At 42.6% G+C, this 23292-nt stretch overlaps 1 protein-coding gene and 1 long non-coding RNA gene across 5 annotated transcripts in view; one reads left to right on the forward strand and one right to left on the reverse strand.

Annotated features, from left to right (window-relative positions):
- WDR26 (WD repeat domain 26) overlaps nucleotides 1-9193 on the reverse strand; it is a 31792-nt gene extending 22599 nt beyond the window's left edge. For 2 of the 3 annotated variants that reach the window (XR_005604341.1, XR_005604340.1), the window contains exons 1-4: nucleotides 8525-8980; nucleotides 6936-7035; nucleotides 6762-6818; nucleotides 107-243 (exon numbers count right to left, since the gene is read on the reverse strand). Coding sequence is in view for 1 of the 3 variants with exons in the window: in XM_039570056.1 (XP_039425990.1) it covers nucleotides 107-243; nucleotides 6762-6818; nucleotides 6936-7035; nucleotides 8525-8883 (653 nt within the window). In the remaining 2 variants the exon portion in view is untranslated. Of the gene's footprint in view, nucleotides 1-106; nucleotides 244-6761; nucleotides 6819-6935; nucleotides 7036-8524 lie in introns of all 3 variants that reach the window. The other variant, XM_039570056.1, reaches the window with a different exon arrangement.
- Nucleotides 9194-9589: 396 nt separating this feature from the next.
- Nucleotides 9590-23292, forward strand: part of LOC104685561 — a 32151-nt gene continuing 18448 nt past the window's right edge. For both annotated transcript variants that reach the window (XR_005604283.1, XR_002273326.2), the window contains exons 1-3: nucleotides 9590-9768; nucleotides 11054-11180; nucleotides 12184-12353. This is a non-coding gene — a long non-coding RNA (uncharacterized LOC104685561). The remainder of the gene's footprint in view (nucleotides 9769-11053; nucleotides 11181-12183; nucleotides 12354-23292) is intronic.

Raw genomic sequence — 23292 nt, forward strand, 5'->3', positions numbered from 1 at the left:
CATAGTAGCTTTAATACAGTTTGAGTGTTCACAACATCAGCTATCAAAAGCTACAAAATTCCTTAAAAACCTTCTCTGCAAGAGCTCTTAAAGTCCAAACACTTACCCACTGAGGACATGAATGCGTTCTGTATTATATTTCAGAGGCGTCAGTTCACAGCGTAGAACCTGAAGTGCCTCCAGGACCTTGCCATCCTCCAGGTATTCCAGGTACTTCTGCTGCAGCAGCAAAAACTTCATCCTCTGACATGACAGAAAGCAGCAGTCAGGGGAAAAAGGTTGACTGAAGTTTCAGAAAACGTTTGAGCCTAAACAGAACAGTAGAAACCATTCTACTATGCCCTTCAGAAATACAGCTCTAAGTAACGTTTCATTACTCAATTTCTTTTGTTGGGTTTTCAACAACATTGCAGCAATCAAGCTATCCATGAACTTCCTCCCTGCCTGATGGGGCTCCAAGTATGTTTCTATCTCATTCCCCAGATCCCCCCTGCGACGGGTCCCATTTTCGCCTGCTCTTTAGTCATCATTCTTCAAACCCTGCATTAGACGGGCTTTCCAGTGCAATATTCTATCAAGGAAAGGGCCCCAAATCAGCTATTCACATATTTAAGACTGCATGACAGCACAGAACACAACAGGACAACAAGTTCTCACACTGCTTACATAGGAGTTGACACAGATTGTTTGCGTAGCTGCATAACATATAACAGTAACAAACTGACACTGCCTGAGGTTTTGGGGTTTTCTTTGTAGTTCCATGTTAACTTGTTTTCCTTGGGTGTTGTTTTCAGGATTACAAAAAAATACTGTTTCCTGTATTTAGGAGTCACTTCAACACTCTGAATTAAGTGCTGTTATCTCATAGTGCTCCTTTCACTTGTACAGTTTTTGGTTGTTTTCTTCTTTTAAAAATAAATAGAAAGCCTGCTATTCTAACAACAAATATCTGTGGATTAAAAAAAAAAGGGAAATTTGGCATTAAGTTACTATTTTAAAAAAAACCAGAAGTCCTAGAAATTTCTAATTCTAATTTAGTAGAAACACAGTTTGGTTGTTTCTAGGTGAAACCAACTATCTTGTGTTTGTACACATATTTTACTGCTAGCAGTTATCAGACAGAAATAGTGGTTTTGGTCCACAAAACTCACCAGGTTAAAGAGGAAAATGTACATGCTGAGACATACTGGTGAGAAACAGACCGGAGATAAAGTGTAGCAAATTACATTTGCTTTCCTAATGAATACAGCACCAGTTCAATCACCAGTTTCCTTTGCTTTCATCAGACCTCAGGCACCTCACTATTTTCATGCTCATATTTGGTCAATGTTTACTTAGTTTCAAATACACTGCCAGCCTCCTTAATAATCGGGAAGTTTAAGATGTTCCTGTCCTATTTAAGCTCACATAAAAGTTTAAGGCTTAGTAGATGTTAAATCCAAAGTTAAAATATAAAGCATTTTCATTTCCAGAGACACTCAGTTCTTCAAAAGAATGAAGTTTCCACATACAGTGCTACTAACTTACCACACAGCTTTGTGAAGCATAAAACATGACACAGTACAGATGATTTATGTTCAAACTTGTCTGTAGTGCTCTGCTGTCCTGTATCTGACAGGCAAACCTGTATTGCACTCCAAATCCAGCTCTTTAGTTTATTTGAATTTGGAATTATTAGACCATTACTGTACACATCTTCCAGGTGAGAACTTTTTTCGACGTTCTGACATGTGAAAAACCAAATGAAAGATATCCCAATTATTTACAAGCCCAGTGGTTGGCTGCATGCAGCAGGCCAGCAGACCTCACGCTGTTTGCTTATATACCAGCAGCAGGAGGGATAAGAGCTTCCTCCCCCAGCTGTGCACATGCTCTCTAGAATACATGGAGATGCCCAGGCAGCAGACACACACTGTACTTCACTGCTCTTAGTCACCTCACACTGATGATCACCACCAGATTAAAAATAGCCTGATATTTCCAGTTCGTAATAAAAACTGAAATTCCTCCCTATTTTCCTTCTCCACTCACAGCATACAATATTTATTAAATTTATATCATATTTCCATTAAATGTGATGGCCTACCTTTTCTCCCTCCTTACTTTTAGGACTTAGCACATAAATTTCATTTTGTTAGAGGAAAAAGTAAAAAGAGCAGAAAACCCCTATAACATAGGGTTTATAACATCAGTCCCAGCAATTTCATGAAAGTATTGCAGGAATACTACCACTCAGAATGCTGTTGCCAAAGTGGTGTAATTTCAGTTCTAGGTTAGAAAGTATGGTTTAAGAAAAGAGGTCATCGGTGCCATGTGTGACTTAGGCATATCGGGAATATGAAGGCCTCCAGAAAAACAAAGAATTATGTATTTCATGCAGCAATCTACTGTTGCCATAATGGAGAATTAGAATAGAAGATAAGCAGTTTGAAATAGTAACTTATCGAAAGCAAAGGGCAGGGACTAAAGTCTTGATGGGGAAATTAAATTGATTTGCTAAGTTATTTTGATAACTGCTCCAAAACTTGCCCTACAGCATACTCAAACAATGGCATGAACTTCCTCAAGGCAAAAGTCACCCTCCAGTAATATCACATTGCAGGTCATTTTTCAACATTGGGACAACTCACTGTCTCCTAATTCTCATTTTTGCGCAGTCAGTGACTTTGCTAACAAATAGCTTTCTCTCAACTCCTTTATGCCCTCCTAATAGTATTTCTAATTTCTTCCAACACCACCTTCTATGACATCCAAGACCATTTTGGGTACATCATCTCTTTTACAGCCCAAACAACCTCTTCTAGAAGGAAAGAGAACTGTTTATAATATCGACAGTTGTAAAGTAAAAGCAGAAACTCCACTGTTTAAGTAGCTTATTCTTTCTCCATATTCTTTAGCTGCCTTACAAAGAAGGGAAATCAAAATTATCATAATCGAAACCAAAGTAACACAAGTGCCTGTGATTTGTTATCATCTCAGTGTTTGCAAAGGAAATTCAACATCATTACACTCATTACTGTTTAACAATTTAAAATTCAGACACCATCACTGCTTAGCTTATAGCCAAGATTCCTCACCCTGAAGAACCTCTGGAAAAGTCCAGTCCAAGTCTCAGCACTGCAGTCTGGCTGGTTTTGTTCAGTTATTACTACCTCATCCTGTCTGTCACCTCTATAGAAAGGATGAGGATAAAGTGCATTACTTTGTTGTTTCTACAAGCTATTATTTAAGTGTAAATTGAACTCAGATTACCCTGGGGCAAAACTAAGAGTTAACAGATTTACAGTGTTTTGTTTCTTTTAGTGTATGCACTATTAGCATTTTTCTTTCTTCAAGCTATAGCCTTCGATTACTAATAAGAATGCTTAGTACTGTACTCCTTCCTTGTCTTCATTGTTAGTAGGAAAGCCCCTTCCAGAATCTTAAATTCTAGGACATCTGGCACGTCCCGTAACTCACCAGCACTACGTAACCAAAGGTGAAAACCTCAGCAAACAGAACTGTGGAAGGAACAGCACAAACATACTACCACAGACAAGAAATTGGGTCGTTCTGATCAGTAACTGTAACTAGCAGTAAACCTTCAGAAGTTTTATGAGCAAAATGCAAAATAGCCTAAGTTTAGGTTTAGATTTTGGTGTTATTTTCAACCTGCGTAAATTAACAAGCTCCACAACGGTTTTATTAATGTACTAGGAGTTCAAAGTAAGTAAACATTGCTGAAACAACTGTTCTTTGAATAGGTAACTAAAATACATGGTGAAATTATCAGCAGATGTTTCAAAACAAACTCAACACAGTAGCTGTCTACTTACAGCCTGCAGAACTAAGACCTCAGTTTTCTTTATCCTGTAGTCTTTTACTTTGATAGTTTGTAGAACACTGATGAAAGCACTTAAAAACAATCTAAAACTTAAATACCCTGATACGTAAAGGGCAAAAAAAAATTTGCTCTACAGAATTCAGCAAGGAATTTAATGAGGCTTCAACCATACCGAGTCCTGCCACACAGCGAGTAATTAACTCCAATAGGGAACTGCCCTTAATGCTGGTAGCGAGAGGGACACCACGCAGGCAGGTGGAGCACTTCACCCAAATTATAATATTTGACTCACTTTTTAGATTGTATTGCCTGCTGCATGCTGTATACTTCCAGAATAAGTAAAGAGAACAGTTTGAAGGTATTTTCTAGATGACTGTAGAGGAAAAATCTCCAAGTTTCTTCTTAGGTTCAAGTAAGTACCCAAGACAGATGCCATCATGTGCTTGAGTAGCCCCAAAGTATGCAAAACCTCAGGCGGGCTTGAAGTTAGTGTTTTCTAACTGTTACTCAAGGAAAAAAGATCATTGATTCAATTATAAAGTTTTCCTAGAGATTCTCTAAGACAGCTGTATCTTACATGCTGGAAAAGTTAACATGACTAATCACATGCTGTACAGCACTCAGTTGTGTTGACACAAACAGAAATCGCAAACTCTCCTGGGTGCTGCCACACCCTCCTCCCCCCATATCAACACACTGCATCAAAGCTTTAAAAATTGAGATTAGCCATTTCATATTTAGATTTTTCACCTGTAGAACTTAAAGCACTTTGCAGAAATCAGGAAATTAAACATAAGTAGAATTTTTAAAATACATATGCATCTCCCTTCACTGACCAGACATTTCAAAAGAAGCTATGTATCCTGGTTATTTTGTCCAGGTCATATTAACTATAAGAAAAAAAAACCCAACAAACCCACTCAAACCACAAACCAAAAACAAACCACAAAACACACACCCTACTTAGTTAAATACACTGTGTCATCTAAATTTTTAGGTACCCATTCTTCTTGTATGCACACATTTTTAAAACATCTAGTCACACACTGTGAGTCACAAGTCAGGAAACTCAAAATCCAATTTTCTATTTTTAAAGAGTTACCTGCAGCAGCACCTTGTTTGGACTTTTCCAGATCAAGACATTTATCAGCTTCATTAGCTCTGACTTTACTGCAGTTGGGAATACCTACAGAGCATAAAGCATCCCTTCTTACCTGTAATGATCTTTCTCTAGCTTCCCAGCTGCTGACAACACTAATGCCCACCCAGAACCTCAACCACGTGCACAAAAGCTGGACAGTGAGAGACAAGGAGACTGTGTGCACACGATGGAACACCCACAAACTCTCAATTTATCCTTGCAAATAATGCTGTCTTACTAACATACACATGTAAGACATTCAAAACTGTTACCTGTTTTAAATTATATCGAGTTTATATAAAGGAGATCAACTTTAAAAAGAAAGCAGTTAATATTGGTTCAGGTAAAGTTCAGTCTAAACCAAGTATTTTTCCTGAACCAAGCTTTATGGAACCAGTTAAGACATCAACATTAGAGAATGCTCTCAGAGCCCTTCTGAACAACAAAAGGAAAACATTTTTCTCAAATTGAGTTCTCCAAGAAGTACAATGTTGATAACTCAATTAAACCTCTCACCTCACTGACACGCAAAACACTTTAATACTACAGACAAACTTCCTAACTTCAGAAGTCAGAAACATGAGAAAATTTGTTTCAAACTACCATTAATATTCCCATATAGCAGTTCCATATTTTCAGTCTGCACAAACTTTTGAAAGCTGCATACAATATTCTAAACTCCTTCAAGTCTTTGACAAAAGAGAAAGTGAACTACTGTCCTAATTAAGAGGTGCTAAGCTTTGACCAAATTAATAGGACCAAATGTAAACTTCTATCAAGTACCCTCTGATGTTTTGTTAAACATCTCTTTTTCCTACTTCACTTCCTGTTCTCTCTTTCTCTCCCTCCCCCACCAGACAGGAAATTGTCTTGACAACAAATGAATCAGCTAGAAGTGGAACTAAGCAGCCATCAGCTGATTCCTCATTGTTTACAGTCACAGACACTTCAAAAAGCCTTGCTACTGTTTGTTTCCTAAGTGACCATAGCTGTTCTAACTTCATCTCATTAAAATAAATGTTTAAACACAACAGAACAAGCTCTTTGAAGAGCCAAGTAATGATTTTCATCTTGAGATACAAAAATCAAAACAAGAAACACTTTACTCAAAGCAACTGAAATCATAACAATACATATTGTAGCTGTCAAGTCACAGGATCCACCAACCTTCTATTTCTAGGTTTATCTTTTTTTTTTTTAAAAAAAAAAAAAAGCCACCCAAAGAGAAAAAGCTCTAAATAAAATCCCAAACAGCAATACAAATGCATTTGCTCTTTAAAAGCCATCTGGAAAAGCAACAGTATTGTTCATGGTCTATAGCAGCCTCTATATTCTTGTAATGTGCTATTACAATGCCAACTCCACATTAGTATTACTGCATTTTATTTCTGAACTTCTCTTCCCCTCAAGAAAACCTAACTCCTATAAACACAGAGATTGTGAGAAATATTTCAAGGTTGAAATTAGTATTCAACATAGGCAGTTTCTACAGAAACTGACCTATTTTAGGACTGTGACAGGATTTATATTTTATCAGTTAGGTATGTTTAATGGGGTTTTAACATTCAGTACACCAAATCTTAGCCTCAACACTTTTGGGCTGCCTATCTCACATTCTACAACAGAATAAAAAAAAAGTTCAGATTAGTATGACATTTGAGATAGCATGCAAGCAGCTTAAAGTAAACAAAAAAAGAGAAAACAAGAACTATGGACAACCAACTCCATAGTGAAAGATTACATCACTACAATTAGTCCAACTACACAGCTCTGAAAGAGTTCAAGTGTGCCTCTTACCACAATTGCATGCGGAGAATGCACTAAGGCCTTAAGTTCATTCAGGTCGTTCTCAGCCTGCAGAAATCGGCATAAGAAAAAAAAAAAGTATATAAGGAGGGTGAATTTTGAATTCTCTCATAGATACTATAAATTTCAACAGTGGTTAATACAGTCCTATAAGCCCTACGTTACCTTATCCCATTCTCCTTCCATGACATGATTGCGGAATTTGGTAGCTGAAGGATGTTCTAAACGACATCCTGACTCTTGCATGAGGAGATCAACAGTCTGGCTGCAGGAGAGATACAGTGTAAAAAAACCCGACCAGTTTCACCCTCGCAAATACACCGCCTGCTATGATAACAGTTTACCATACCTTAAAGTAACTTTAATAAAACAAGAATACTATGACCAGATTCAGATGCTTGTTCAAGATTATCTCAGTTGCCTGAGACATGTAAAAAGCTACCTCTACCTAAAGCAAGTTGTCAAGGAGCTTAAAAGTTTCGCTGAAGTACCATAAAGTATGTGACTTACCAGCCACCACAAACAGCCATCCCTGCACAGAAGATAAACTTCATGAAGGAAGACACAGTCTAGAAAGCTGTTAGCTACTGGCTGCCATCCCCTGCCCCCTCCCTACCTCCCCCCTAAGAGAGCAAGGAGAGCTACAACATCTGGCACAGGCCTAATTTTTTCTTCTTCATCACTTCTTAAAAGACTAGCTCCTTAAAAAAAAATAAACAAACTCAGGAACCTGTAGCCCTCCCCCTTTTATACTAAAAATAGCTTATTTACTGTGGTGTCATCTATGAATAGTCACGAGTTGTCTGCTGCTGTAAACTTGCCTCTTGTGTCAGAGGCAATTTATTTTATGGAATATGTTCTTTATAGCTGACCCATTCTGCAGCGTTTTGAAGACTTCTTTTGTGGTAGGTACATAAGCACTTTGCAGAACTTCTCTAGCCTCCTTCCAAAATTATGACATGCTAGCTAGCTTTAGCTTTACTCACAAAGTGTTATGATTAAATACTTAAGACTTCCCCATTCCACTGGGAAATTATTTTCTCTATTCTAAGAAAGGGCCAACATACTAATATCTTGTTTACGAGTAAGATTATTAGCAAAAACACGTGTCCAGCACAAATCTAGAGAGGCCTTCACCATTTAGAGGGCCAAAGGTTTCCAGAGGGAAACCAAACAGCCTGCTTAAGTGGCAGTTTACTTTGTGTCGCTTCCTCCGAGCTGACAAGCCAAATCTTGGAGCTCATCTGCGAAAAGCCGCCCCCCCCCACGCCCAGCTGCGGGCTCCATTATGTTTACCAGATAACTTCTCCCCCACTGACACATTTGTATTGATCTACCCTTATCGGTGTGCAACTCGACTTCCATATTGCCATTCCTGGCAGAGGAAGCTCCTGTCCTGTCCCTTGGCTAGACACCGGCACAAGCTTGGAAAACACAGCTCCGGCTCCATTTTTTCCGGGAGCGGGCCTGCCCCACCGCTCTGCCTCGCACCCGGGCACTGCTCTCCCCTCGCTGGACGCCACTGGGCTGCGACGGGGCAGTTTTGACCACCAACCCCCTCCCCCCGCCGGGGGTCCCTTCCTCTACTCTCCTCCCCGCTCCGGACTGCCCATCCTCCACGGGGACCCCGCGCCGGACCCTCCCCGGCGGGGCTGCCCCAGCCCCGGGGGGACCCTCCGGTCAGGGCACCGCAGGAAGGGAAGGAAGGCGCCTCCCCCCGGCCCCGCTGCCCCTCGCCCACCGCGGCCACTTACTTGAGCCCCAGCCCGTGGAGGTGCTGCCCGATCAGCCGGATCACGTCCTCGTCGGACTGCGAGAGCCGCTTCTTCTTCTTCAGGGCGCTGCCGCCGCCGCCGCCCCCCAGCTCGGCGGCGGCCGGGCCGGGCCCCCCGGCGGCGGGCACCCCGTTGTTGACGCCGAGCCCGCCGGGGCTGCCGCCGCCGGGGCCGCCGCTGTTGGCCGAGGGCAGCAGCCCGTTGGCGTGGGCCAGCTGGTCACCGGCGGCCGTGCCCGCCGAGGCCTCGCCGTTCTGGGCACCCAGGCAGCCCAGCTCGGGGCCCTGCGGCGGCGGCTGCTGCTGCTGCTGGCCCCCTCCCGCCCCGTTGGCCTGCATGGCGCTGCTGGCGATGCCGCCGCTGCTGCTGCTGCCTCTGAGCGGGGCGGCGGCGGGGGCGAGCCCGGCGGGCAGCGAGGGGGACTGGGACGAGGTGAGGCCTGCTCTGCCCGCGGAAGCCCCGGGCTCTCCTGCTCCCTCCACCGCCGCCGCCGGGGAGGCCCGGGCTTTTTTCCGCGGGGGCGGGGAGGCTCCGCCGGTGTCCGAGTCGGAGGAGGAGGAAGCGGAGGCCAGAGTTTCCTCGCCGAGAGCGGCCGTGGTGGGAAGCCGGGGGGGCGAGGAGGGGGAGGCGGCGGGGGCGAGGGGAGGCGGAGCGGGGCCCTGCGCCCGCCGGGGGTCCCGGAGGCAGCGCCGCCGCCCGCTCGGGGCTCCCTCTGGCGATGGCGGCCGCCGCTGCCCTGAGCCCCCGCCCGGCAGCCCCAGGCGCCCGGCCCGCTCCGCTCGCTGCCCGCCGGGTTTGTCTCCTCTCAGCCCAGCTGCACCTAATGGAGTCCGGGCCGGGACGTCACAGGAAATTCCTGCACTGCCCCCTACACACACTTCCGCCGCCCGGGGCCGCGGTGGGCACGGCCCCACGGCTGCCGGGGGCGGTGGCGGGGCGGCCCCCGGGGGGGACGGGGACGCCCCAACGGCACCGCCCGGGTCGCCGCCCGCCCGTGCGGGGTCCCGTGGCGCCCGCGGGGGTCGGGGGCGTCGTGCCCGAGGGGGTCCCGGGGGTCCCGGGCATGTGCCCGCTGTGTGCCCGCGCCCGGCAGCGCTGGGGCGGGAGAGGGGCGAGGGTGGTCGTGCACGAGGTGCGGTGGGCGCCCGCTGCCCCGACGTGTCCCGGTGGGACCGGCCGTCCCTGTGACACCGTGGAGGTGACCGGCTAATTTCCGGCCTCAGGTAGTTCCCTGATGCAATTTGGACAAGGAGAATTGGGTGCAAGCTGAAAGAGGGGAAAATCAGGTTGGGTGTGTGGAAGAAGTTCTTCTATGTGAGAGTGGTGAGACAGCGGAACAGGTTGCCCAGGGAGGTTTGGATGTCCCAACCCTGGTGGTGTTCAAAGCCAGGTTGGATGGGGCTTTGAGCGACCTGGTCTAGTGGAAGGTGTCCCAGCCCATGGCAGGGGTGTTTGGAATGGGATGGTCTTTAAGGTCCCTTCCAGCCCTGGTTCTATGATTCTGTGTTTGGGTTTTTTTAAAAAAGGAAAATGCTTAATGAAGTCGCATCCTGGTGTTGCCCAGGTTGGTTACTGGAAGGTTTCCGACCTGTTGATGGTCTTGTCTTTTGTAGGCACTGCATGCGTTGGCACGGAAAAAGAAGGGAAATGGCAGTTTTGCTGTAGATCTTACAGGAATGCTGAGTGTTGGGGTACATGAGTTAGGACAGGCTGCCAGAAGATAGTGGGAATTTTAAGGGTCCCAGTCTCTGCGCTGTGGTTTCTCCCTGCTAACCCTCCTGTGTGATGGAAGGTAAACTCAAATCCTGAGCCAAGTCTCTGGTCAAAAGTCATGAGATGAGTGAAATCTTGGTCTTTAAAAATAGCATCTTGAAATAATATGTTTTATGTTATTTGGTTTAGAGCCTAGAATTTTTATCTTTGGTATGCTCAAACTTTTTTCCAAAACCCAAAGGGAAATAACAAAACTTTTTTCCTTATTGAAAGCTGAGGTTAATATCTAATTATCTTCCCCTTCAGAAGCTGAGGTTTTAGGGGTACTGACTTAGGTTAAACTAGCAAGTTTGAAAAACAGTGCTTTGTTTTGAGCGGAACTTTGAAAAAGTCCAGCTGAGGGAAACCACAGGCCCAAGACCAGTGGAGAATTCCATGAAGAGACAAAATGCATGAAAGGAGTGAAACCAGAGAAGGAGATGAGACCTCATGGAGGCCTGGCCAGCTGAAGTAGATACCTTGGCCCGGTAGAGGCTGATAACAGCCAAAGCACTCTTATGCCAGAGGGAGAGGTTGGAAAGAGCTTTGTCCCTGACCTCTGCCCAGGTGTGGCTGTAGGGTTAAATTCAACATTGGTCTCCCAGAGAGGGGAATGTTGATTTTATGTTCTTTAGCTCACCAATTGCTGCTGCAGAACACAAGGCTTGTGTTTTAGGCACTTCACTGCTGTATATACTCTCATTTCCATTGTTCTGTGTTTTCGGCATTCTTGAGTTCTTTCTTGGTCCTCCCCAGATGCCATCACCGAATCTGTAATTCAAAGGCTTGGGTAAAGATGACAGGAACAGTACAGAGAGCAGTGCGGACCCTGTGAAGGCACCTGAAAGTGAACTTTAAAGATCAAGACTAGGTTTTCAGGAAGGTAAAGTTTCTCATCATTCTTTCCTGCCCTCTGCCTCAGTGTCCAGGGTGGGGTTTGGTAAAAACCCCTTTGCACCTTCTACTCCTCTTGTCCTTTGTCACTTACAGCTTTCCTAGTCATAGAGATGGTTTTTACTTCTCCTAGGCTTTCCCTAGTCACCAGGAGGAGATCCTGGGAGACGGGTCTGGGGCTGGCACAGTCACAGGAAAAAGAGAATTGTGAAAGCGGTAATGGCACCATGCTCTGTCAGTTTTTCATCAGCTAAGCCCTGATTTGGATCTGATTCTATTCTGCACCCAGATGAGAGAGGGCAGATTTAATAATCCAAATAAAGTGCGCAGCTTTTTGAACAATTAGAGAATCAACTGGTAAATACAAAACCCGTCTCACTTGTGACAGATGACTCTATTGTAATAACAGAAGAAGGAGTTCATCATATTCAGGCATCTTCAAAGTTTCCCAAAAGTAGAGAATTAATGCAACAATTCAGCTATAAAAAATAACAAACTTATAAACACCCAGAAGAGAAGTTTTGAAGAGAAATTTTGGCAACCTTAAATTCAGTTGTAGTATCAGCCATGTTACTGAAGCAGAAGTGTAATGTATAACTGTGCAGAATATGTAGAAATCTGACTATATTGTAATAGATCCACATCTTTAATAGAAAAAATGTTGGAGAAATACTTCTCATTTATTGTGATAGTTTAGAAAACTGAAGAGACCAATCACTCCCTGTCAAAAACAACCAATGAAATTACCCATGTAGAATATTTTGAACAAGTGGTATCTCTTAAATGTAAGAAACCTGTCTTGGGATATTCTAGACTAAATACAAATGCTTGAAAAGCAAGAAACACTTCCATTTTCTAGGTCTGGGAAGTCAAGTAAGAAAAAATAACCCTTGAAGTTATCATTTATGAGCTGACTAGAACTAATAAACTTTGGCTAATTTAGCTCTTTTTTTTTTTTTTTTAACTTTTTTCCCCCCTCCATTTTGTTTTAGAGGAGGATGGAGCACATATTCCAGATCTGAATAATAGGAAGGAAATCTTGTTAAGGGCCTGGGTTATTTGATAATAACCATGTGAGGCTGCTTCGGCAGAGCTGTAATACTACAAAATATTAGAGAAGATCCTCGAGAGATGGATTAGCAGTCAAAGCTGCATGATGAAGGTAATTAATTGTTTGATTCTCTATAAGGTGTGTATACATTCCCTTTTCTTCTGCACCAAATTTGAGGTTACTGGAAACAAACCAACTAACAACAAAGAACAAAGAAAGAATAATTTAGAACAATGGCATTTTCCACAGTACCAGCTAAATAAATGCTTGAACAGGCACCTGGATATGCTTGCAACTTCCAAAAAATTAGATAAGGATGAAAGATAAGCACCTTCCTTAAACAGCATTTCTAGAAATCATTCAGCAGATAGTAAGCAAATTACACTGGTCTGAGATTCCGTCACTTCATGTAGAGGAGGATGGTCAGTATTTTAGTAGAGGAGTGGAATATGGAAAGCCTGCTGCAGAGCTGGGTCATTGAGCTGACCATACAAGTCAAGGAAAAAGAAAAGACCTCTTTCATCTTGGACTTCCAAAAAAACCCTTCCACATCTCCTAAGCTTCTGTGGGCTGGTATCAGGGTTTGGGCTCCCACCCCATGACATTTAGAAGACTGCAGGTGATTGAACAAAGGCTAATATTACAAGTTCAGTTGTGTCTGACCCAGTGTCACTGACTTTGGGCTTAGGGAGCAAGGGGAAAGCAGAGTATGTCATTTAAGCTTGTCATTATTAGGGCTTTTGGTAAACTTCCTCAATAACTGGGTAGATGTGGGGGGGGTGGGCAGACTGTGTGTGTGAAAAACTGTCTGTACCATCAGGCTTGAAGGGTAGTGTCTCATTCGTTTAAGTCTTCACTGATGCCCTGTTAGGAGGGGTCAGGGATCAATACTGGAGCAAGTCTTGTTTGACAAGTTCACTGTGCAGGGGGTGGTACAGAGTGCACCCTCAGCAAGTTTTCAGCTGATCCCCTTGCCAAGCTGGGGAGATCAGTTGATACACAGGAAGCCACAGCTGCCAGTCAGAGCAGGCTTGCCAAGCTGCAGGAGAAGGCTAGTGAGAACCTTGTGTTGGTCAACAGAGACAAGGGCAAAGTCCCGAATGTGGGACAGACTATCCTCATAGGACACTACAGGCTGAGAACCAGCTGGCTTGGAAGTAGCCCAGCAGAAAGGGGCCTGACCATCCTGGTGGACAAAAGAAGTTCCTCATGGGATTTCAACATCTGCAGGGCTGTCTTATCCATATACTCAGCAGGTACGAGCTCTGTGTGCAGCACTGGTGAGGCCACACTGGATACACAGGGTCCAGTTTGGGAACAGCCAGTTCAGCAGAGGCTGCTGAGGTGGTAGGGGCTGGAGCACGTGCTGTGTGAGGAAGTGGGTCCAGCCACACCAGGATCTAATTACAATGTGCACCTTCCCAGAGGGATTTACAGGGAAGATGGCACGAGGCTTCTCTCTGAGATGGTCACCAACAGGATAAGAGACAAAAGTGAGAAGCTGCACCCAGAGATATTCCAATGGTGTATAAGAAAACAAAAGTTCAAAGTGAGAGTGATCATAGAACACTTTCCCTGAGTGGCTATGGATTCTCCATCCTTGGAGAAAAAACTAGACAGAAAAAGGCTTTGAGTAACCTAGTTTATCCTTGAAGATAGCTGTGGAGGGAGTGGGACGTTAAACCAGTGACCTACAGAGTATCTTGCCCAACTTTGATTTTTCTGTGATTATACATTCTACAAGACTATCCTTGTGTTACGGGGGGAACAGTATTGGTGACTTGATAATTGTCATGTCTCAGGGGTTACTGATATTGTGTCCCAAAGCTTCAGTACAGTCATGTTGCTTTGTAGCTGAGCTTGCATAGTGAGGATCAGGGCAGTAGTGCTATTGTTGCAACCTAATTAAATATTAGGTAATAACACAGTGTCTTCTGTCCACCAAATTCATGTGCATACACTGATGTTGACCTCTGCGCTCTCCTGGGTAAGCACAGCGTGGCGTGGTCACAAAAATAAATGTCAGAAGGTGCTGAGGATCCCATGTGGTACAGAACGTCCTGTTTAGTACAGGGTCTGTCATATTAATACATGGTCAGTGCAATTTCCCATAGGAAGAGCATACATGGCATGGTTTTCCCTGTATTTCTGTTGCCATAGGTGTCTTTCTGGATGTGCGGGACACCATGTATTGGGAGAACTCGGACCTCCCTGTAAGGACAGATAAAACATGCATGTGCAAGGGGTGTGATGCCAGATTGGTACTTACTGTGCAACTTCTCTGAGCAAGACAATATTGCGTATGCTGTCAATCTGACATGTCAGACTTGCTTGCGTGCAGGATTTATCTGTCTGGGACTATGCTAGATGTCACCTTGCAAAATCTGTCTGTGTATATTGTGATTTATCAGGCATTTTCAGGTATTTGATAAATTATGTGTAGCCAGGATTTGGAAGGAGTAGGCCACCATGTCAGTGCTTCAATGGACTTGCAATGGGCAGAATAACAGCGTGCTTGGATTTTTCTTTATTTTTCTCCACATCTTAATAGGTGTAAATGTTCACTCTAACACTTATGAAATCCCCTTCTGACCACTGTGCAGCAGGAGCTGGCAGGTATTCCACAGAAAAGCCAGTCACTGATTTTGTTCCATGAAGGTTTCCAAGCTTGTTGTTTTGTGTGGTCTGTGTTCCTTAATATCAGCGTGTCAATTTCATGTCCAGGTCTCAGATGGGTTATCGGTGTTTGTATGTGAGATTAGATTTGTCCTTCTATTGTTGCAGTTATTTTACTTTTCCTACTTGAGGGCTGCTCCCCTGCCTTTTACTTCTTGCTGGCTCTCAAGGCAGTTGTTATTTCAGGCTTGTTAATTGTGTCTGCCAACTCCCACATAGCTCCTAGAGCCTAACCCTGAGTAGGGTAACACACCACCTTCTATTGCCTCTCCTTGGAACTAGGACCTGTCTCTCCCAGAATGACATGTACACTTGGCCTTTCTCTAGGCAACTTCAGTGAGCTCTCACACCTGGAGCTAAACATTCAAGACCAGGCGTGTAGACTGTAGTATCTCATATCCACTCTGGAATGGGCAGAGAGGGGAAATTATTACGTAATCACCAGAAGATTACATCTAAACATTAAGCTTGTGAATAGCTCCTTGGTGCTCTGGGATTACTTACTAATTTTTTCCCCTTCTTAATCAGGAATATATGGTTTTTCAAGTCCATGTTTAAAAAAGCAAGTGAACCAGACCCTCCTTACTTTGGGCAAGAGATTAAAGGCTAGTGTCACAAGAATGTCATTGTACTACTATTTAAGTGCCCCTTATTTTAAGGGAAACCATTAGTTTTTCTTGTAACTGTACATTTACTTAAAATACAGCTTTCCATACAAGCTTCTTCATCCTTGTTGGTGCATGATATTTACATCAGAAATAAAGAGCCACAAAATTAGAGAAAAGATTCCTTTGTGTGTCTCCATACATTTATATAGTAAAAAGTCTTCACCACTTCCTCTAATTTGTTTTCTGGTTCATCCACTCCAGCACTTACTCTCAGACTTAAGACCTCATGAAGTTTCAAATAGCTACTCTGATAAAGAACCCAAGACACCACCACTAATCCAGCACAAGAATACTTTTTCTGCATGCTTGAAAAAGGGTGTTGTTCCAGAACTAGACTGGTCTGAGATGCAGGAGTGGGAAAGAGCATTGCACAGTATTGAAGACTGATCACTCAGGCTTTCAGAAGGACACTCATGCAAGACACAAGCTCTGAGGCTAATACCAGGCAGTAAGATCACCCATGTGATCCAATGACTTTTAAACATTACATTTTGATTTCCAGAAGAGTTTCTTCAGATCCTTTTCCAAAGGCTCCTAGTATCAGAGAGTTCAGGTTTTTTGTCTTTGACTAATATATTTGGGTCTTTTGTACTAAACCAACCTGATTTCTCAAATTGAAAGTGTAACATTCACCAAATTTTCTATAATACTTGGGGTGGGGGGTTGAAGAGGGTACGATCTGTGGAATATAGGCAGGCACAGTTTTTTAGTGAGATGTGTTTGGAGCAACTAATACACCTTATTCAGATCTTTGCTTCATAAATAACATAATAATTTCAAATACATGCAGATTAAACCTTTATGCTTTTGTGGCTTTTCTCTTAAAGAAGAGTGCCAGGAGGGTTTCTGAAGCATGGTGTGGTAGCTAGGATTTACTGACATTCATTTGGCTGCATTACTCATCACCAGTTGGACTAATGGGCAGGACACCCTAGATACTGTCATTCCTATTTTTATCCATCAGGACAAGATGATACAATAGACACAATTACATCTGTAGAATTTTCGAGGTAGTTCCTCATTTTCTATAAATACCAACACCTTCTTTGTAAGTAACTCCAATTTAATAACACTTCTTCAGAGCTCCACGTCGGAGAGAGGAGTGTGTCCTGCTGAAAACTGTCAGTGCTGGGAGGCATGGTGGGAAGTAGTTCCAGCTGGAAGGAGGAAAGGGGAGTTTTGTAAAATTAGGATCAAAGGTTCTGTCTCTTAAATATTTCAGTGCATGCACAGACATACTTCTGTGGGCAGTACTGTTTACTGCGTTTTCACAGTTGGAACCTGGTTTTATGAATTAAAACAAATCTGTCACCTCAGAGTAACTAATTATATTGCACACTGTGGCCTCTCAAAACCTCACAATGCATCCTGAAATGAGCTCAAGCTTTCGGTCCTAAAAGACAAAGACTCCCCTCCCTGAAGCTAAAAGAATACCCATGTGTTGTTAGGAGTCCCCTGCCAAAGATGTGTAGTGCCAAAGGCACAGCTGAACAGAACTAATTTCATTTTGCCAGGAGCATTGACACAAATGCAAAGTAGGTAGCTTGATAAATCTGCTCTGGTGTTATTATTATAACAACAGCGTTAGCAGGAAAACCTTGATAGAACTTTCTTTTTGAAAAACATAGTTCATGGGGTTAATCCAGGCTGACTTTGTACACCTCTAAGTTAAGCAGTTGGCCCAAGCTATTTTTCTAGGCTTCCTCTGGAGAGGTGGAGGCACCCACAGAGGTGATTCATCCCAGATCCTTATCATAGGATGGGATATGTGGCTTTCTGGTGTCTTGCAGTGACACTGCGGGAGCCTAGCCCAGCTACGTTAGAGTACATCAGTAACTCGTAGATGAGAAGAGTTAAAAGAGGTGAATTCTGGCCTACATTCTTCCACTGTGATTGCAAATTTGGAAATTCAAACAGTGTCATATTAGGTGAGGGATGCCAATGTGCCACGGACAGCCACAGTGAGCTGTGGCAGTGGAACACTTACTCCCATGTCACTGGGAGGCCAGCCTGTGGCTCGTGGATTGCGGAGCTGTACCATCACATCCCTTCTTGGTGATCTGTCATCATCTCTCCTCAAGGGTCATCATGGTTCCTAACACTCAGCTGTGGGATGCTCAGGCCAGTATTGACAGGTCACCTGAAGAAGCAGAAGGTCTCCAAGGACGTTACCAGGGAGGATCTTGAGGATGACCTTTGGGGATCTCTGAGGGTCTAGACCTACCACATCTTATCTTGAAGCTGCTCCCAGAGCTCTCCATCCTCTTGATTCTTAAGGGCATGTGTCTTGTGGCTCTTGGGCCTAACTGGAGCCTATGTGCAGTTCATTAGATAGTAAAGGGTAGTCACCAATGCTTAATTAGTTTTGTTACTTTAAAAATATGCACACTATTAAAATTATTATAGAAATATTATCAGAGGAACAAAAAGCAAAGTGAAAGCTTAAAAACCTTTACTGATTAAATGCAGTAAGCATTCTGTGTATACAAAACTGACAGCAGTGTCTCTTTATTCCCACAATCTCTCATCTTTTGTAAAAATAAAGAAGAAATACAGGTATCCCATGTTGAAAATAAAGCCTTTTCAACAAAACTCTGAAATAGGCACTTTAGTTCACTAAACCCGTTCATTTTTCATATTAATTTTTATATTTTATAAGGTCAATTACCCCATAACACATACTTGCATGCCTTCTTCAACAATATTTTGATAGCATTATTTCAACACTGAGAAGAGACTTAGGATTATCTATTTCATTGTTAAAAAAGTTTGACCATGCATATATCCTAAAATGTGTGGTATGAACACGTTATGACTTCACTGAAATCTTACGAGTTATTTGGTGCTAAAACATCCTTAACCTGTCTTCTACACAGAACTAATATATTACTCAACATCTTACTTTTATAACATATTAAATATTTGTGTTTTATCAATATTGTTAACAAAATATTAATAAGGTTAATAAAGCATATTACAAATGTTATGTGAAAAATAAGACTATGCTACTTCACATACGTTCTAAAGTTTGTCATAGGAATAGCAGTTCTAGCTATGCCTTTCAACACCTTTAATGGTTTTTATCATTTTACCTGTATAACATGAATACCTATAAGCATTAATTTAAATTGTAAATAATTTAATGTATGGAACAGATATTTGGTGTGGATTTTTTCAACTACAGATACTGTGAAGACAGTAAATTGAGGCAGATTCAGATTGTCAGTAACTGCTTCCATGACTTGGCTTTTGAAACAAGTCTCGATGAATAATATTGCATAGTTATTGCCCTATTAAGCATTTTCAAAACATAATTTAAATAATACTTTTTTTTAATGAAACCTTCCAGAATGCTCAACCTGCTGAATTTTACATTGGACCTTTGTATTCCTTAGGGAGTAACACTAATGATGTTTCAAAAGGGAGCATTTTCAGGGGCAAGGCAATATAAAGCTGCTGAGATAGGGAATTTTTGCTGCTTGGATAAACATAATCGAAAATAGATAGTAAAGTAGAAATCATGTCTTCTGTGGTGTTCAACCTGTGCTGATTTATGCTTTTTGTTTCTTGATCAGTGGATATATATCAGTCTTGTCATTTCTAAAGATGTTTTCATTAAGGGTTTTCAAGCTCAACTATCATTTTTATTTGTCGTTACATTGGATTTCTCTTTGTACAGATCAGGCTGAAAATTTTTCTTTCAGTTTTTTCAAAGGTTTTCATAGGGAGGAAAGAGGATTGGATTGTTCTGAGTGACACTGGCATGCAAATAAATAACACTGAAACTTGGAAGAGTGTTAATTAAAAATTATTATAACCTGACTGACCTGACTTGGCATCATGGTATCTCGCCAAACTGGCTCTTTATTCTTACGCGTGTCTGATTTGTGTTTGTGGTGTGAGGCTAATGAGCTCATGGAATTGTTTGGCCTAATCCTGCTCTCTTTACACCACAGAAGTTTATGTGAGGAAGAGCAAGAAATATCAGAATGAGGTTCACTGGGTATGACTCAATGGTGATTAACCCAAGTAATACTTGGTATAGATTGCTATTTTAATAAGTTCAGGTAGATGACATATTGGGCCTGTTGTTTGTTTACCTAAATGAGATTTACATTGTTTTAAGACTAGCTTACACCTGTGTGTAAGGTCTACTGGCTTCAGTGCACATTTTTTGTGATCTTACCTGTGTGGGGCAACATAGGGTCCACTGAAACAAATGAAAATGTGTTTAATAATCTAATTAATCAACAGCAATGTAACACTCAATTTGCTGTGACTTTTGATCACGTTGCTGTCATTTTAGCTCTGCAAATGAAGAGCAATTTGGGTGGCTGTGAACAAGGAGGACTGGAATCTGACTTAGAGAGGTCCCTTAGTTAAAAGAGAAGCAGATCTTATCTTAACATCCATATGTGCTACATAGACATCAAAAGGCTGTTTCTTAAAGTCTTTGAAGTGAGATGGGTCTAACAATTGTCCTGTTCCTCATTCCCATTCCCAGAGGGACACTGGACTGTGGGCTGGGGCTATGGAAGATGCAGCCCGCCTTCCCAGCTGGCTGCTGTGCTCATTATCCGGGGTGGAGCAGCCTGGTGACACACCTCTCCAGCATCTTGTTTTGGAGTTACTTGGTAGGAGTGCTGCACTGAGCTGTGCGGCCATATCCTGCATTTAACTATAGGGTTTCATGAGTAATAAGTCAGGGAGTTCAACCGAAGTTATTCAGGATATGTAGCACAGGTGATGCAATTACCGAACACACGCCGTGGGACCCCACTCTGTGGCCAGTTCTGTATTCAGTAATTGTCAGTGTGGTTTGACATGTGAGCAGCACATTCTCAATAGGATTTATCTCACTCTCCTTTTTTTGCATCTCCTTGTTTTCATAATTTTTTGTAATATTTCATGAAGAATTCCTGGAGGTTATTTTCTCTGTTTCCTGAGTTATGTGGTAGTAGCCACAATCTGGCATTATATGACATTGCATTATTTACAGTGCATAAATGCAATGCCTTTAATATCCATGTGCCAGTAATCCCAACAGGCCCAGGCAAAGTGAGCCCTACTTTTGGAGATATTTAGTTTGAATTTATGTCTGTCCATGCCCCAGCAAGCTTACAGTTTAGAAAGAGGAGGCAAAATGGAAAGGTGACATAGAACAGTTGAATAGGGGGATTCCCCTGTAGGTTTATTCTTAACATTGGCATCAGTCTTTCAAACTATTGGAAGGGAAATTATTGCTGAGAAGTGATGGGAATGGGAAGGGAAAGACAAATAGTGGCACAGTAGTGTGAAGGGAAAGGGCAGAAAGAATGAATTTGACTCAGAGAAGCTTTTGGTGACTGACTTCATAGAAATAATACAATAGAAAGTGGAGAAAAAGTCCGTGGTCAAATCACATGAGGAGTCAGTCCAAAATTTCCAAATAGGTCGCTGATGTTTGCTGGCAGCTTTCAACTTCAGCTGGAAGAAAAGAGCCTCTTTTCTCCACAAACCAGAATTAATCTGTAATGCTTTTCTCCTCCAACTCAAGTGACTTGTGTTAAGAGGGCAGCTTTCAGACAAGGACTTTGGAACAAGTCCTGTTTGGGTACAGTGGAAGATTTCCAGCCGTATTTTAAAGCACCATTCACCTCTTGTGTCTGAACTGTTAATTTGCAGTGGGGTCACTCCCAACTTCCACTACTGCTAGGACATTAATGGTCTAAATAACTGCACCTGCTATGTTAATGAAAGTGTGCATAAAAGCTCAAGTAATTTAGAAAATTTTGTATTGTGTTTGGGTGCCAAGAAGGACAGAAAGGTACAAGTGGCAAGAAGTTGGTCAAAAGAAATACGGATTTCAGATCACTTGCTGTATTATTGCCAGAGTGTTAGCAGTGCTGCTAATGCTTTCAGTGTTTTACTGACTGTATTCAGCTTTGTAGTTGAATGTGTTGCAGAGTGGGAGGGTTTTTTGACTAAGAGAAGGAATTGGAATAATGTTTATTTTTTAAAAAGTCCTTCCTATTATTTTGCTGGCAGGTTTTTAAGATTGTGAGATTTGTTTATAACCAATCCGTAGCAAAAAAAATAGGTCATTAGGCATCTTTGGATCAAAAAATCACAGGAAAACAGAACTGGAAAGGACTTTGAGCAATACATTCCTTGCTCCAGTCTGCAAACCTGTATACCAATATGATTCCTGATAAATGTTTGTCTAACCTGTTTTTGAAATCCTTTGCAGCCTCCTCAAGCAATCTATTCTAGTCCTTATTATGCCTACTGTTAAAAGAAGCCATTTTTAATGTCTAATCTAAAACTCCCACCTGCAGTTCACACCCATTACTTCTTATCGTGCCATGCTGGGCATGAAGAACAGCTTAATTCTCTTCCTCTCTGCATCCATCTTTTATGTATTAGATAATGCTTGCATTCTCCTGCATGTGCCTTTTTCTGTGCATCTGGACTTGGATGAATATAGGTTAAAGGAAAAAGAAAAAAGAAAAAAAAGATCACATTTCTGGCTGAGACAGTCATTTTAGCTGATCAGGCAGCAAGTGGCTGAAATGGAGGAGTTAGAAAATGCTGGGCAGGGCAGGGTGATTTGCTCAGGGCGATCTGAGGCCCTAAACATAGTGCATGAGAGAGAGGTTGGTGCCTGCCATGTGTTACACATCTCTCATGACAGTGCCTGTTTGGCATTTCTGTCTCACCTGCCCATGTCTCAGCCTGCATCTCTCACTCGCCGCCTGAACTGTGGCCAGGAACCGTAGGTGCTTCTGTGGAGCCTGATTTTCAGGGATTAAGTTAGTTCTCTGCTTCCATTTTTAGTTGTCTCTATTTTTGAACTTAGAGATGGGTAAGAAAAAGTAGGGAATGAGAAATGTGGCAGCTGGTAACTGACCCACGCTCCTTAATTCAGCCTTCAAATGTCATACTCCAAGATACAGGAGATATCCATGGAATACCTTCCTCCTTCTTTCTTCACATCTTACAGGTCCTGGCAAAGAGCCCCAAAACCCTGTTTCCAGAATTATCCCAAACATGAATCCCTGGCTGCTCTTAGCATTTGCTCCAGATCAGTATCCCTTAGCATGTGTACTACGGAGGCTTCCCAAGTATCCTGCAGACATTCCTAGGCACTTAGGAGCACCAGTCCTTGGCTGTCCACTCTGTCTTCTCCCAAGTGTCCCAGCCATGCCAGCCTTTCCTCATGGATCATTTGGATCACGTATATGGTGACACAGTCCCTATAATTGCAAGTGGTTTACTTGGTGCTGCCTACACTTTGGATGCCCAGAGCAGCTCTCCAGTACTCTGGGTGTAAGGCACACATGTGGGTGGGTGAAATAGTCATCTCATGGGGATTTTGTGGGGTGGACATGCTTTGTCCCTTTGGAGCTGACAACTGAGCAAAGACATGGAGCAGTTCATATGATTTAAAGCTGTTGTTTGCAAACCTGAATAGTCACTGGGGTCACATTTTCTTTTCTGTGATGAAACGTACTTTTTTCATTAAGAAAACTCATGTTCTTCTGCTAGTTGTGTGATTCTGAGAGCTGGGACCTGAAGCATAAGGCTATAGTGCTGTTTGTACTGCCAAAATATTAGATTTTCTTTGAGTGAATGGGATTCTTATGGAGAGGAAATAATTGTTTCTCATGTCACCTAATTTTTGGAAGAGAAAGCCTATGGAAATTTTTCCTCAAGTCCACGAAGTC

This window comes from Corvus cornix, chromosome 3, assembly GCF_000738735.6.
Source record: "Corvus cornix cornix isolate S_Up_H32 chromosome 3, ASM73873v5, whole genome shotgun sequence".
NCBI lineage: Eukaryota > Metazoa > Chordata > Aves > Passeriformes > Corvidae > Corvus > Corvus cornix.